The following is a 16,327-nucleotide window of genomic DNA, read 5'->3' as shown; positions in this document are numbered from 1 at the left end:
TGATAGTCTGGGGGAGGATGGGGAGGGTTGGTCATTATATTGACTGACAGCGTTTATGTTTCCGAGGGAGCAGTTGGAGCAGACAGATTAGATAAGGTGAGTGATTGGCTATGCTGAGATTTATGGCCAAAGAGTGACAGTTAACATTCACCTTGTGCTTTTATGGACTAGTGTACATTTGCAGAGATGTGTTTGCACCCCTCCTCAGGGGTGCCCTAAACTTCATTGATAGTGCAGGGATGCAGGAGGGAAAAAGTAAACAAATGGAAAGAAAGAGCAGAAAAGCATCGTGTTGGTCATTATAAAACATCTGTAATGTGTCTCTCTTGTATTTTCTGTATGTCTTTTTTTTTTTTTTTTTTTTTTGGATTCAGATGTTCTTCAGTTGATTTTCTTGTGCCTTTAAATGTATTCCTGAGTACCCATTAGTAATTATGCTGTGCTTTGTGCACCTTGAAGGTGAAATATTACATGTCTTCTTTCACTGAATGATAAGAACATGATTACTATTAACATGATTTGTCCTCGTGAACGTCGCATTGTTATTTTCCTTATCTCTCGCCACTGCCATGCTGTTTATGATTCAGTTATTCATCTTTGGGTTTTTTGTTGTTGTGTTTTTGTTCCCTTTTTAGTCATGTCTGGTAAGTTGAAATGTCATCCGTCACCTATTCACCGCCCTGACAGAGACAGGAAGCTGTCACAACCCCCTTCATCCTCCTCCCATCACTTCTCCACCCTCCAATCAGCACTCATGTTTCTGTTGTCATGGGCAACAGTGACAAAAGGATATTAATGGGTAAAATTATGCTCAGCTTGGGCCTCCAAGGTAAAGCGGCATCATTTCATTCTATTATTTCCCCTCTTTATACATAACCAAACACCCCCATCTTATTCATGGATAAATTAAGTCTGTATTTCAAATGACAGCTTTTAGATTGCTTTTCTTTATGTACAGCATACCATCTATGAAAATGGATTAAAATGTTATGGGACTCAATGCATTTGAGGACATATATATGTAGCCTTTCAGAATGGAATGTGAGCTCCCAATGCCTACATACAGGGTCTGTCTCCTCACATAGATGGCCTATTACACCAACAAGGCCTTGTCTGCACTGTAGAAGGGCAGAGGTGGCATTGGGCCATGACACAACATTTAGTCTCAGATAGAATTTGTCATTAAGATGCATGGATGCTGCATCCTGGTTGAGGCCTGTGCTGTTGGTGGGTGTCAGCATGGACAGATGGTTCAAATTTATTCCTCATTTCCATGTAAATTTTAATGGTGTGTGCCCTTGCCCATGCAAATAAGGGGGTAAGGGAGTAGCCCTTGTTTTGTTTTTTTTTTCCTTATTTATTCATTATACCTATAATATGCCGGCATTTTAAATTGGATCAGCTCTCTGTTTACACCTGCTGTGCCCAGCCATGCAAAGTTTTGAAAGACAGCCTATACTCTACAAAGGATCTGAATTCGAGCACCAGAGCTGTAGTCATATTTCTCTTTCTTGATCCAAGTAACACAGACCACTTGTTACTGTTATATTATGACAACTATAATAATATACTATGGTGTGTTTGTCTATTCAATGGCTAACCATTGTCATGACTGTCCTCTAGTGCCCCCAGCATTTGTGGTGAGACCAAGGAACCAGGTGGTTGGTGTTGGTAGAACTGTGACCTTTCAGTGTGAGGCCACAGGAAACCCACAGCCAGCCATTTTCTGGCAGCGAGAAGGTAGTCAGGTAAAGAAAATAAACTATAATAAAGGTTTTCATTTCAAAATCCTCATTGTAGTGGATTTATTTGAGTGTGTTTGCATGTGAGTGCCATTCTTTCACAATAAAAGCATAACTGCATGTGATCTGTCTTCATATCCTGCAGAACCTGCTCTTCTCCTACCAGCCTCCTCAACCCTCCAGTCGATTTTCTGTATCTCAGACTGGGGACCTGACCATCACTGATGCCGAACGCTCAGACGTGGGATACTACAGCTGCCAAGCTCTCAACATCGCTGGCAGTGTCATCACCAAGGCTCTGCTCGAAGTCACTGATGGTAAGCAACTTTGCTTTAAACATAGTTTCTGCATACAGCAAGGCCCAAGAGAGAATTAGAGGGGCACTGAGTCAATGAATATTGGTATTTCAGATAATCTTTGGCTAAAGCTGTTCATCTGAAGTATTGTGGTCCTAGCGTAGCACATATTAATATCTGAGTTGAGGCTTGTGAGGTTTGGTCTGGCCTGTTCAGTGTGTTGCTGTCAGAGGTAGAGACTGTCTGGTGCCTGTGCACCCAGAACATGGCTCAGTATCTGGCTTCATTGGCTTCACACTGGCTAAAGTCTCCTTTGGTATTCCATGGCTGGCTTGTTTCTGTCTGCCGTTGGAAGACTGTGGCTGTGTGGTGAGGTCTGGATTGAGTCCTCTAATTACTCCACTATCCCTGACAGCCTGGTGGACTAACCTTGGTTTCATTTCCACCATTCCCACAGAGACCTGGGCAGCTATTATTTTGTCTGTGACACACCTAGATTCATCCCTTCATCTACTAAATGTCCTTCTTCATTTCAGACCTATAACAGTATGCTCAATCTTCCTCTCCTCTTCTCTTTCTCATTCTGTCCTGCTCTCTGGATAATAATAACAGTTATTAAAGTGAACAGGCAGCTCTGAGGCCACAACTTCTCCACAGGCAGATCTGGTAATTATAGGTCATGCTGACAGTGTTTTAGTAATTGCACCATCCCCAGCACAAAAGCACAGACAAAGAGGCCCAGCGATTACACCCCAGCATGACTCTGAGGATCCGTGGACACATACATTCATCATTATGTGTTGCCTTTACACTGTGTTTGGTATTAATTCTATTGCTTCTCACTGAACATAACTCCCTTGTAATTCAGAGGAGCTGACAGCAATGCTCAATAATAGTGCAATGAATAATAATAGTCACAGGGAGGCAGACAACCTATCGCAGGATCAGGATGAATCACACACAATGGAGATGAAATAAAAAAAAAGCAAAACATCTCCCTTTTCCACCTCTTCCTTGTTTTCTTTGCCTTTCTTTGTCTGGCAAATGCACGCTTTCTCTCTGTGCCTTTGTTTGTTGTTTGTGCCTGCTGGTTCAACACCCAGGGTTCATGGGCTGTGATGCAGGGAGGAGGAGTTTCAATGTCCTAATGCTAATAACGTTGTCAGTTCTGGCTAGATGTTTAAGGCATTTTCTCCCTTGTTTGGTGTTTCATGGCTGGGGGATGGGTCATGGGCTTGTTGGCCAGAAGCGTTTATATGCTTAGTGCCAGGCATCTGGTAGAGCTGCAGTGAGAGGACTCAAGTATCTGAGGCCATTTCATTTTAATTACACTGCTTTTATTTGGCTGAGTTTGACTCCTGCTGCTGAATGATTAGAAAATTGCTTCCAGTTCTTACAATTGGATTTAATTCATCTCACACTACCCTCGCAGTTTTCACATGCTTACATTGCTACATGCCGTATGCCACTATTCTTTCCGCCTTTTGTGTGTTTTCTCACTCAAGCTGCATATAATTGTCCAAATCCTCTTCCCTTCCAGTCTCCATTACACCACACAAACACCTTTGCATTTTTATGCCTTCTCCCTTCCACAGTCGTGTCAGACCGCCCGCCACCAGTTATCCGACAGGGCCCAACCAATCAGACGGTTGCTGTGGATGGCACAGTGGTCCTAAACTGTGTGGCAACGGGTAACCCCACACCTACCATCCTCTGGAGGAAAGACGGTGTATTGGTGTCCACTCATGACTCCAGAATCAAACAGCTGGACACAGGCGCACTGCAGATACGCTATGCAAAGGTAAGACACCGGTCACATGTACCAAGAAAATCACATCCCTTCTTACCATTAAGTAAAGTAAACGCACAACACAGCACCCAGTACTGTTTTGTGACATTTGGAATTTGTTTGTAATTTGACTACACACATATGCTTTAAACTCAACATGTATTCCTAAACTTGGAAAAAATATGCAATTATATTTTGCTCAACATTCTCCATTAGGTTTCACTGAATGTCTAAAGCAACTCAAACAAACTTCAAAGTTGCATATATCCCATCCATAACGTGGTGGGCAAACCCCTGCTGGTCGGTAAATAAAGCATGTGTTCCCTGCCAGCAACCAGCCCTCCATGGGCTGTCAGTCAGTTGTCGTGGGTTTGAAATGGAGCCTGTGAAGTCGAGCAGTCTGTAGTTCCTGTCAGTCAGCAAACACAGTGGGTTTTGTGTGTTATTTTGTGTGCGAGCATATGTGTGTGAGTTTGAGATGCTAAGCAGCGTGATGCTAAACACACTCTAAGGGAGAGAAAAGTAGGGGGTGCTGACGTGTCTTCCAGATGGAGGCGTCACAGGGTCAGAGTTCACGTCAGTTTGCGGTGTTCTGATGAATGCTGGCATGTCTTGTGGTGACAAGATTGCAGTGTGATTGGGTTGCCGTTGTGAGGCAGGCAGGAGGGGATGCATCTGAACCCATCTCCTGCTGTAGCTGAGTAAACCCTGCAGGCATTGTACATTAATGAACTTGTCATTTCTCCCCTACAACATTTTAATCAAAATGCTTTTGATGCGTGAGGTAATTTATTGTGCTTAATACTTTTTCTTACCTGCCAGACAAAAAAAATTCCACACCTTCAGGGTTACTGGCAGCACAATGTTCACACTCAATTTATCTCTCGGTTTTTCTCAGACTCTTGCTTACACTCCAGCACAGTAGCCCATAGCATAATATGGATCACCAACAAACCACAGAATTGTATCTTACCCACAGGCTTTGAGTGCAGATGATGGTGAAGATAGTTTTAACATGTGCCAGTGTGAAAATGTGGCATACATCTTTGCCAGCAAGGGCTATGTTTTTGTTTTGTTTATTAGCCTGTTAGCTAGACGAATACCTCAGGAACTTGTCAACCACCAGTTTAATTGGAGGAAATTTAGTTCATGAGCCAAGAAACAATGATTTGTTTTTGGTCTGGATTCAGGTACAGATCCAGGCGTCTTCTGAGAGAGCTTTTTTCCCCCTCCAACTATTTTCTCATGAACTACTGCACTTTCATTGAAAAAAATCTGGCACATGTATTGTCTCTCAATGTGTATTTTGATGCATGTCCAGATCTAATGCAGATTACATTTGCCATTATTACAATAACAAACTTGAGGATTATTCATCCTTGGTAGAGGATTTGAGAAATATGGGCTCTCTCTGTGCTGCTGAGTGATGTTTTTCCAAAACGACCATGCAGTAATATCTTAACATTTCTGTGCACCACACATTTCTCAGTAAAGTTGTCTAAAAGTCTAAAAGTGAATGAATAATGTAGGATTTTAACATATATCTTGAATGCACTGTGACCACATTTGTTGAATGGGGCAGTGACTTCCATGTTTGGTATCCAGGGGGTGTGGTAGAGGGAGAGAAATGTCTCCAATTAGTCTATGAGCCTGTGAAAACCTTTTTCCATTTGACTAGGAATGGCTGTCACTTGGCCTTTCCAGCTGCTTTCCATCAGTTTCTGCTATGAAAGAGATGATACCGAGATTATCAGACAATGACAGCTGCCGGCTACTGACTCCCCCAGATGTAAATGAGTGCTGTAGTGGGGCGAATGACAGAGAGAGACAGAGCAAGAGGCTGAAAGAGGGAATGCAACTATTACCGTTAATGTGCCACTGATTTTACTGCATGAATTATCCTGATTTAACATAATATTCTCCCTTATCCCTGTCCAGCTTGGGGACACTGGCACCTACACCTGCATTGCCTCCACACCCAGTGGAGAGGCCTCATGGAAAGCCTATTTAGAAGTTCAAGGTAAGGTTAATTCAATACTATAAATAAGGTTTTTCATTTTTTTAAACAAACGTTCTGCAGGGTATTTTATTCTCATTCTTATGCATGGGCAATTTTTTTTGGCAGATGGCAAGTAACTGTTGTTTCCCTCTATTCCACGTGTAGAGTTTGGGGTCCCAGTCCAGCCAAACAGACCTACTGACCCGAACCTGATCCCAAGTGCGCCTTCAAAACCTGACGTCACAGATGTTACGCGCACTTCCGTCACCCTGTCTTGGAAGCCCAACCTTAATGCCGGAGCCACACCCACCTCCTATATAATTGAGGCCTTCAGGTATGACTAATTATCTGACCATCAGTCTACTAATTATTCCATGGCTTTCAGGAAAGCTTTGAAAGTTACATTCTATCCATTGTTTCCACAGTCATGCATCAGGGAGCAGCTGGCAGACCCTGGCAGAGCATGTGAAAACTGAGTCCTTTGTACTGAAGGGCTTGAAGCCCAGCGCAGTCTACCTCTTCTTAGTACGGGCAGCCAATGCCTATGGGCTGAGTGATCCTAGTCCTATCACTGATGCTGTGAAAACACAAGGTGAGAACTGCCTTAATTCGGATTAGAATTTGATATGGAGCCCAGTGGTGTTTCAGTTTTTACATAAGATCATCCATTTCTGATGTCTGTGCTTCTGCACACAGATATCCCTCCCACCAGCCAGGGTGTGGACCATCGTCAGATCCAACGGGAGTTGGGAGAAGTGGTAATCCACCTGCACAACCCCACCATTCTTTCTTCCTCGTCTGTCAGGGTGCAGTGGACAGTGAGTATTTTTTTCTCCATTAATGCATTATCACCACTTTTTGTTGTCACATTCTAACACAGCTGCAGCCACATACAGATTGCCATATGGATCATTGGTATGACTGGCCACCAAAGCTCTAAGGTTAGTTTAACGATATGCCTATGGTCAATTTGTCAGGCAACTCAGCCGAGCTAATGTGCTAACATCGTAGCACCCTACAGAGAAAGGACGCTACAGAGAGCAGCCTGGAACACAATCCAAGTGTTCTTAGTATCCATCTGGCATGAGCTTGAACTGGTCAGCTGGCCAGAGACCAAAACTCTGCAGCTTTGCCCACAGTGGACCACTCAACCGCCCAAAAGCTTAACTACAGAGCACAGCAACAGTCCATATAGTGGCATATAACAGTGTGTGGCGTGCCAGTCTGTGCCCTCTCAGATTGAAAACACTTGACAGCTGTTAAAATAATACAAGTGAGATGGAAGAGGCGGCTAACTCGTGCTCTAAAGTGGAAATAGCTTGCAGATGTTAAAACAGATAGATGGAAGACAAGGAAAGAGAACTGAACGCTCATGTTGATGTTTATCCACTGTTGCACTTTGAATATGGAGTATCAATGTCCAACAATTGATATAGTGGATTATTTTTACATTATTATGGCACAATACAAATATATAGCATTTACTCACTGAAGGCAAAGAGCAGCTTGTTTTGTCTCTTGACATTAGGCTAGCCCTACATCCTCAGGTATTGTGAAGTGCCATCATGATTGATGACTGGGACTAAAGAAATGTGAAAAGGATAGTGACATGTCAAAACTGCACAGTTTCCCTGTCATACTGGAATGTTCCACAAAAACATGCCGCATGAGGGAGACTGACACTACAGTGAAGCACCACAATTCTCTGGTTTTGGGCTGTTACATCTATTCCCAGTGTGGGGTTTCTTGGTTTTACATTTTCTTTTTGCACAGTTTTGGGCTAATGAAGACCACCTGAGCCAGCAGCATATTTTACAGGGGAGGGATAAAGTAATCACTAAAGTCTTTACAAGCTAGTGCTGCTTACCTTCCAGAGGGACTTGTAGGGATATTAGCATACCAGTTAGCAGTTATTCTTTTTTCTAACTATGCTGGATCACAAACCAACACTAATTATCTCTTGATTAGGCTAGCTGTCAAACCCATTGAATTTCCCTTTGTCTTTATTTAGCTACATCAGACACTGTTTAATTTGTTGTACTTACAACTTATGACGATTTGTATAAAGATCCCCTTTCCCCCCCATTGTCCATGACTTCAGCAGCCAGTCAATACACTGGAGAGTAGGGCAGGATGAGACAGGCTGTTCTGGGAGCATGGGCCCTATTTAACCAGCTCCAGACATAGAGGAACCTCTGGCCAATGACCTCATACTGTGGTTTTCACAAATCGGTGCTACTCCAAATGGCGCATAGACAGACAGCCGAAAAGAGAGATGTAGATGTGGATGGATAAACAGAGGGGTGATGTGATGAGTTAGTACCCCATTCCATCCAGTGTTTGGTGAATCAGTTGCATGAATCCATAGCTGTCCACTGATGCTACAATCTCTTACATTTCTGTGTTATTTTCCACTGTGAACTGTGAAGTACATAATGAAGTCAAGCTGACGTTGCCTTTGTATCTGTTCCTGTGCTATTCACTAGGTGGAGCAGCAGTCACAGTACATACAGGGATACAAGGTGATGTACAGGCCTTCATCAGAGGGGCCACACAGGAGTGAATGGGCTGTGTTTGAGGTGCGCACCCCTGGAGAGGACAGTGCCGTAGTACCACAGCTTCGGAAGGGAGTCACATATGATTTCAAAGTCTGCCCCTTCTTCAATGAATTCTTGGGAACAGACAGTGATGTCAAAATTGGCAAGACACTGGAGGAAGGTAGGGGGGATGTGAACGTCTGTGTGCAAGGGCACTGTAGCGCCCGCTTGCTTGCATGTGTGTATGCATGTTTTCATGTTTACACAATTTTATATGCACAGCTTATATGTGTGAGGGCATATAACAGCTGTTCACAGCAGGCAGTGAGAACAGGATTATGTTATGTTCAAATGTGGTGCATTCAAGCATGATGGTGTGAAGGTTCAGCTCTTTGAAAGACCCAATGGAAACCCATATATAACACTCCAGTACGAGAGTTGTACACATTTCTCACAGGGTGTGGTTGTGGGGGCCTTGTGAGGTTTGGTTGAAACCCAACTGCAAATTTTAATTTGTAAAAAACACTTAAGAGACGCGTGAGTGCAGAGTGTTTCCCTGAGACAGTATGTTTGTGCGTCTCGCATGTGTGGGAGTGTTTTGGTCTTTTTCTGCTGCATTCTCCTTTGTTCCAAATTTTGTTAATTGTTTTTGGACGTCTATACATAATGTTTGTTCTCTCGTAAGCAGAAAAATGCCTGTTTTTCTAAAATGCTTACTTGTACTGACATTGCGTCTTTCATGTTTTATTTATAATTATTTCACTGTAATTTCCGTTGGAACACAGGTCAGCATTTACCCACCATGATACATACCACCATCATAATCCCCTACTTTTTTTAAGGACACAGCAATTATTAATTAATTGATAATAAATAATTGATAATTAGTCTTTTGTTCTTACTTTAGTCTCACACAGAGGTAAATAACTGATTCTTACAGCTAATTGTGGGGAGGCAGGGTGGCAGGACTATTTGCAGTTAAGGGGGGAAAAAAGAGAAAAGAAAAATCTGTATCATGCGTTTTGGTTTTTTTTTTTTTTTTCTTTTTAAAAAGATATCTTTTGTCTACCTCTTTCAGCCCCCAGTGCCCCTCCTCGTGAGGTTACAGTGACAGAGAGTGGGGACAATGGGACCACCATCATGGTCTCCTGGCAACCCCCTCCAGAAGAAGAGCAGAATGGAGTGGTCCAGGAGTACAAGGTAACAACAACAGCAACAAAAAAAACAAAAAAAAACACACAACCCAAAATATAAGTAAATAAATAAGGCACCAAAACAGGCACCAGCTTGCTCAGGTCTGAGCCAAGCGGGACTTGCTGTAGAGACACAAAGGAGAAGCCAACACAGACACAGATAACAGGGAGGAGGATAATGCATAGACATGGGATGGTAATGAATTCCTGGTTCTGGTTGGGGCACACCTTTCCTCAGTGCAGGCTCAGACACAGAGGCGGAAAGGAGTCAAAAGCAGGAGACTTGGCGGAAAGTCTTGTAAAACAGTGCCATCAGGTGGAGGGAGCAGACTTAAGCATTCTGTGGCATTTCAAAGGAGAAGACTGATATGAAGCTATTTTTGTTGGATTACTATCAATCTTGAGTCAGATAATGAATCTTAAGTATTAATTTTTAATTAAAAGATACAAACTACAATACACTTAACTAAATGCTAAACTAGATATAGTAAGTGATGACTATACAGAGACAGCTTTAAGTGTATTTTGTAGAGCAGAGAACAAGCTACAAGAAAGACCAGGGAAATAATAATTAAGATGCAGACATTTATTGTAATACCAGGCATCTTTTTGGTCTGTTTTTTTTGCTAAGGCAGTCTTTAAACTAGAGTGATTCTCTTGGAGGCCACTTTTCCTTCCATCTTCCTTGACAATGTGAGTCTTTTTATAACGGCTTCACTTTGGACAACACCGGCCTCTCATTTATTATGCATTACAAGTCCTATATTTTAATTGGAAAGTCTTCTACGCCACAGGGAATATAGGTTAGTGGTGGAAAGAAAGATGAAGCAGAGCCGTCGAAAAAGTTAAGTCGCTTTTAATTTTCCAGGTAAATGTTTCTGGTGATACAGCGATAGAGTAATTTCATGCTTTTTAGGTTCAATCTGAGAGTGTTCCCTGCTCATTACCAAGCCCAGTCTCTAGCGGCAATTCCACTCACCATAATTTTTAGGATACACAGAAAATCTCAGGGCTGTTCATCATGGAGGTGCAAAAAACGTGCACTCATGTGGTACACACCCAAGGAAATGTGTATGTTGACCTACTTCACTGCTGGGAGGTGGTGGGGGCTAAGGAAAGTAGACTGCCAAAGCTTCAGGATGTGGAGGTCTTAAGGCCTCATGCTGAGGTGAGTTTATACTTGTCTTTGTGACCCTGGTCTGAGTCGGCCCAGGAGACTTCTCTCATTCCTTGGATTGACAACTTTTAGCTTCTGCTAAAATTGGGTTACATGCATGATCCCCATTTGTTTTTCATGGGCTTAAGGCTACACTTACTGATATTTTGGTTACCTCAGTTAATACTGAGCCCAGGTCCAAACCTGCCTGTAAAACATAAAGCCATGTTGTAAAATCTTTTGCTACCTCAGAGGTGTAACACAATACCAAACGCACACTAAAATATTGCAACAACAGCACAGACCAGTTATAAGGACATGGATGACCAGCAGCTACCAAACTGAAATCAGGAAATCCTCAGAACATTTACTCAATCTCAAATTTCTCTTTGTCTGTGTTATGGCAGATTTGGTGTTTGGGGAACGAGAGTAGGTACCACATCAACCGTACAGTTGATGGCTCAACCTTATCCGTGCTGATTCCCAGTGTGGCCCCAGGGATCCGCTACAGCGTAGAGGTAGCAGCCAGTACTGGGGCAGGACCTGGGGTCAAGAGCGATATCACTTTCTTCCAGCTTGGTGAGTAAAAACAACCTTCAGTCATCTTTCACAGGAGGTTTAATAATTTTCATGTTTTTACTCCAGAGGATACATTTGCCGTGTCCCTGACTCATCAATCACTCATTAATCTTACAAATAATTATAACATTTGAGAATGAAGAGGTTTACAGTAAGACTTTTTTTTTCCAAGTCAACAGGCAATTATTTAATTCCTTTCTTTGTAGTAATTGACATGTTCAAGCCCTTGCCTGCTCTTGCTTTCAGTATCATTAGAACTACTTATTACTAATTTATTTAACTGCTATTAGACAATTATCATAAAACCTTCCATGGAGGAGTGTGATGAGCTTGATTAACAGGGAACTTTCACAGTTTTTATGCACTCTGAAATGCCTTTCAACTTCAGAAGCTGGCAGCATGATCAACACAGGCACACACGAATTCCCATGTGGCAGAGCTGTTGAACTGGCCTCCCCCACCCCTTTCCATCCTCCAATCAAGGATGCAATGTTTTCTGTCTCTCTTCGCTTCAAACAACAAACACAATAAAAACACACTCTGGTCTCAGACATATTAATACCAAAGGCCACAGTGTAGGCTGTGGGGCTAGTTGTTGCAATTTACCTCCTTTTTGTCTAGACAAACGGATATTCCCAGATATTTTGTCAGTTTTTATTCCCCAAAGCTCTGAGCTAGCCTACTGAATCCAGGAGAGGGATGGAAAACACTTGAATACCAGGATAAAACAGAAAGAGAGAGAGCTCCATCTGGTTTTAAATGTGTGATTGAGTAGGCTGGGATGGGCATGAAGCATCGGCTGTGACTGATACAATTTCTCTCACTTGAAGTGTTCCTGTGGTGATTGTTGCCATGTTCGAACACTAGAGTAGAACAATGTGCCTCAGGGACCAGTGCTTCACCCAAATGCATTTGTCACACTCGGAGCTTATACACGTCATCCCAGCCTCAATACCTGTGCAGTCCCTTGTGGACTGCTTAGTCACATTGGCATGCTCTGTTCACTGGGCCAGACAGAACCACAAATTGAGAAGACAGAGAAGGGAGAAGAGACGCAAATCTGAATGGAAGCATGGGCTGAGAGACTTGAGACAGAAGGATATAGAGGGATGGAGCAGTAGAGCTGGTTTCTTTGGGGAAGTGTTTCTGCCTCTAGCACAGAGAGTTGGTAGAGGAGAGTAGCTACAACATGAAAGACTTGAGAAAAAGACATGAAGACAAATTAACGAATGGCGAAGGGGGGATCTTTCATGTATCACGCGTGAGGGAACAGCACAGCGAGAATAGACAGATGAGAAGAAGAGAGCAAGAACGGGTTGTTGTGAGCAGTGCTTGCTCACTGCATCAAACAGTAAGAACAGCTTCAAGGCGTTCACACCTCAGCTTTTCACAGACACGCTAATTATTGTGGTGTCTGTATTTGAGGATGATCTCACTGGATTTATTTATATGATTATGAAACCAGCATTGCTGAGTGTAAATGATGCCTCCGTGTTTTCTGATCTGGTTCCATCAGGCTTGCATCGTGCACAGTCTCTGGGTGAATGTCTTTGGCTGCTCTCATCTGTTCGCCATTGCTGATCGCTGAGATTTGCAGTGAATGCCTTTTGAGTATTAGAGAGAAACAACTCTGTTTTCACACACACACCAACTGAAATGAATGAATGAATGACTTGTTTAGTGCGTCAGGAAAAGAGGAATGGTCATAGTTATGTACTGCTCTGACTCCTGCTCTGATATATTTTAACATATTCCCAATTTCAGGCTTTTCCACTTGGTTTGAGTTTAAGGTTTACATTTTTTTTTTTATCTCCCTTGCTTTTGTTTTCCCAATAAGCTTCATTTCACTTGTGCTAAACATCAACTGTGTCTCTTTTCTTAAAGTTTTTAATTATTCTCTCATCTCTTCCCACCATGACCCAATTCCACCTCTTCAGATGCATCTGGGCGGATGACAGAGACCGAAACCCCTGAGAACCCCCTGTCTCAACAGATCTCAGATGTGGTGAAGCAGCCAGCCTTTATAGCAGGCATAGGAGCAGCTTGCTGGATTATCCTCATGGTCTTCAGTATTTGGCTGTATAGACACAGAAAGAAAAGGAATGGTCTGTCCAGCAGCTATGCAGGCATACGCAAAGGTCAGTGTATGCATGTAGCATTTAACACCATAGAGAACTTGATCCACTTGAATTTCTGATTTGCTGTGCTGGTTTAAGGTTGCAGAAGGTATTGCCACTTAAAAAAATGGAAGTTTGGAAATGCAATGCAGTAGTTCAATTGTCTTCATTTTCTTCATTCAAAATGCTGCCAACCCTCCCTCACATTCTCCCTGTCACACAGTTAAAAGATGTCTTTGTAGAGCGCTCTGGGTCTGAGTGAAAGTACTCAACTGCAGAGTACTTTAAGATGTGACGCTAGCTCACACTCAGAGTGCAGCATGAAAATGCCTTTTATTTCTTTTTCAGACTTCTTTCATGCTGATATTGCAAGGGTGTGTGAGAGTATTTTCAGTAGAGTATATTTTGAGGGCCAACAACTCCCCTTTTCAGCATCCATTCAACTATGAAAGGAGAGATTGCATCAATATCTTTATCTAGGACACACTGCCATTTTAACATGCTACATATGTTTTTGCTGTCCTTTCAGACAGACCTTTAGATGTGAGGTTTGCAGTCCTGTTTCTAGTTACTTCTTAACATGTTCTCAAAACATCCAAGAATCCTTGTCTATGGGCATTAGGGTTGCATTATAACCCCGTTAGAGTAGTTACAAGTGTAACCTAGTTGGCTTTACCTCAGTTGAGTGGAAATGACAGGGTTCACGACATGCCCAACCTCTGCCTACAAGAGTTAAACGATGAAGAGAGCTATTAGCTTTTCTTTCTGAGTCTCATTTATGTTTTGGCCGCCTTAATGTGAGGCCTTGGGCTGTACAGCTGCTGGCTGTGCTATCCCTACTTCTGGGCTCAGGTTTATTACTGACTTTCATGGTTAGAAAAGATCCACCTTCAACCTTAAAACACACAGACAATAGACTGACATAGCTGTGCCTAATCTGGGGCTGTCACATAGAAAATACGGGTTATCCATGTTTTGATTCCCCTGAACTCTTTGTGAGTGAAGGTGAGAGACACTTTAGCTAAGCTTTTGCCTAGCCTCTAGCGTCTTTCACAAATACCTATGTGGATTATCATGGTCACAACTGTGTCGTTTTTCCATTATGGCTTAGATTACCTTGAAAACACAGTCAAGGTAATATTTCAGTGCTGCTCTGTGAGAAAATGATATCCCTGCAACCTGACACATCTTCATCCTAGGCAACACTGCCATAAACAAAATTAAACATAGCCTGTTCTTAAAAGCAGAGGTCATAAAGAGGGCATTTGTTGATACAGAAGAAGTAACTTCTAACGCTTCATTAGTGCTGTAATGATCTGTGGCCATTGTGGTATGTGACAATACTGTGTAGGCTGACATTAGCCTCCAGCCTTGGGTGATTCTGTGTTCATGTTTACTCACATAAACCCAAAGAGCTCTTCAGGGGCACAGTAGGCAGTCACGCTCCACTTTCGTCTCCCCTTCATGTCTCCAGACCACAAGAGGCCACAGTCTTTGTTGGAACTGGTAACTAAGAATGTTTTGAAAAGAGTATAATTGCAACCACATGAAGCAACATTCTCCACTCTGGGTGAAATAGGTTGGATTCGGACGGAATGTGTACGTCTGTGTGCTGTAATGTGTCCAAGTGTTGACTCCTAATACATTATCATTTGCTAACTCAAAATGAAAGGAAACATTAAAATAGATTTTTCTTATTTCCTTGGCAGTGACTATAATTGCAAAAACCTAATAATGCTCAAACCAATCACCCCAAAAAATATATATATTAAAAAAAATAATTAAAATAAAAAAGCAGCAAGACTGTAAAAACCAAGAAATGATTCAAAGACATATGTCAGTTACAGCGTCATCTAGCCTAGGACCGAATGTGTCTGACAATCCTGCTACAGTACAGGAAGATGAATTATCTAGTTAAGTCACGTTTAAATTTTTCAGACACTGTTTTCCGTAGCAAGTGGTAGTTCTCCTCTTCAAAGGCATTCATCAAACAGATAAAAGACATGCAACTCCTCAATTCTTTAGACTTCTTTGAGCATCAAGAAGAAGTTTCAAACACGCCATGAGTGTTGTGGCTTCAGAAGAGGTTTATTGGCACAGGTACTACATGAAGTAATTGTTGAGGGAGTTGAGAAAGTGGAGATAGCATTATCAGTCACCTTAGATGTTTGCCTTTTAACCTATAAGTTCATCTGAGACAGACAGCGACATTTCTAAAATGCACATATTTAAGGCAGTGCACTGGATGACTGCTGAAATGGTACAATGTTGCATCAATTGCAAACAGCGCTCTTCACTTCTTCTAACAGGGTAACAACAAACTTACATTTCATAGACACTAACATATAAGGGAAAATGTCCACCCATTATACAATCTTGTATAATGGGTGGACTTGTAATGAGATGTTTTCACAGAAGGAGTGTCCATGATAAATTATGAGTAACTGAGTTGTGAGGGTGATGATTTGAGTGTTACAGATATCAACAGACATCACCCAAGTGTGCTACTCCCCACCCAGCAGGGCCTCGAAGACAGTCTGTGCTAGGATTTAAACCAGCAGCTGGTTCAACACTCGTTTTCCCTCAGTCAGGCTCCAGAGATGACTGGGGGAATCAAAGACTTGGGGGCAGCAAGGAGCATGAGAATATAGACTGAAATACACTTTTCTTTCAATAGAAGTTATGTAACAATGGAGCATTAAAAAAACATTCTCACTAGCATAATTTCAGATAGTTCATATGCACAATCATTCAAAAACAATAATGTCCTTGTTTTTTCTGTCCCAACAGTACCATCCTTCACTTTCACACCAACAGGTAAGCACAGTTTTGTTTTTTTGCTATGTGAAATAAGATATTTCTTTTGTTCAGTCAATGCACTTCACTGTGCACCAGCTTATCCCTACATTTGAGAAGCAG

The 16,327-nt window shown here is 42.2% G+C and overlaps 1 protein-coding gene across 10 annotated transcripts in view; it reads left to right on the top strand.

Moving 5' to 3' along the window:
• robo1 (roundabout, axon guidance receptor, homolog 1 (Drosophila)) overlaps positions 1-16,327 on the top strand; it is a 157,363-nt gene that overhangs the window by 126,071 nt on the left and 14,965 nt on the right. For all 10 annotated transcript variants that reach the window (XM_029516747.1, XM_029516749.1, XM_029516739.1 and 7 more), the window contains 13 exons: positions 636-644; positions 1,624-1,748; positions 1,888-2,059; positions 3,634-3,839; positions 5,766-5,847; positions 5,992-6,160; positions 6,252-6,418; positions 6,523-6,644; positions 8,313-8,544; positions 9,442-9,563; positions 11,120-11,291; positions 13,229-13,429; positions 16,199-16,225. In XM_029516747.1, the coding sequence (XP_029372607.1) occupies positions 636-644; positions 1,624-1,748; positions 1,888-2,059; positions 3,634-3,839; positions 5,766-5,847; positions 5,992-6,160; positions 6,252-6,418; positions 6,523-6,644; positions 8,313-8,544; positions 9,442-9,563; positions 11,120-11,291; positions 13,229-13,429; positions 16,199-16,225 (1,806 nt within the window). The remainder of the gene's footprint in view (positions 1-635; positions 645-1,623; positions 1,749-1,887; positions 2,060-3,633; positions 3,840-5,765; positions 5,848-5,991; positions 6,161-6,251; positions 6,419-6,522; positions 6,645-8,312; positions 8,545-9,441; positions 9,564-11,119; positions 11,292-13,228; positions 13,430-16,198; positions 16,226-16,327) is intronic.

Source organism: Echeneis naucrates, chromosome 13 (genome assembly GCF_900963305.1).
Source record: "Echeneis naucrates chromosome 13, fEcheNa1.1, whole genome shotgun sequence".
In the NCBI taxonomy this organism is placed as follows: domain Eukaryota; kingdom Metazoa; phylum Chordata; class Actinopteri; order Carangiformes; family Echeneidae; genus Echeneis; species Echeneis naucrates.
This window is presented reverse-complemented; position numbering and strand designations above follow the sequence as displayed.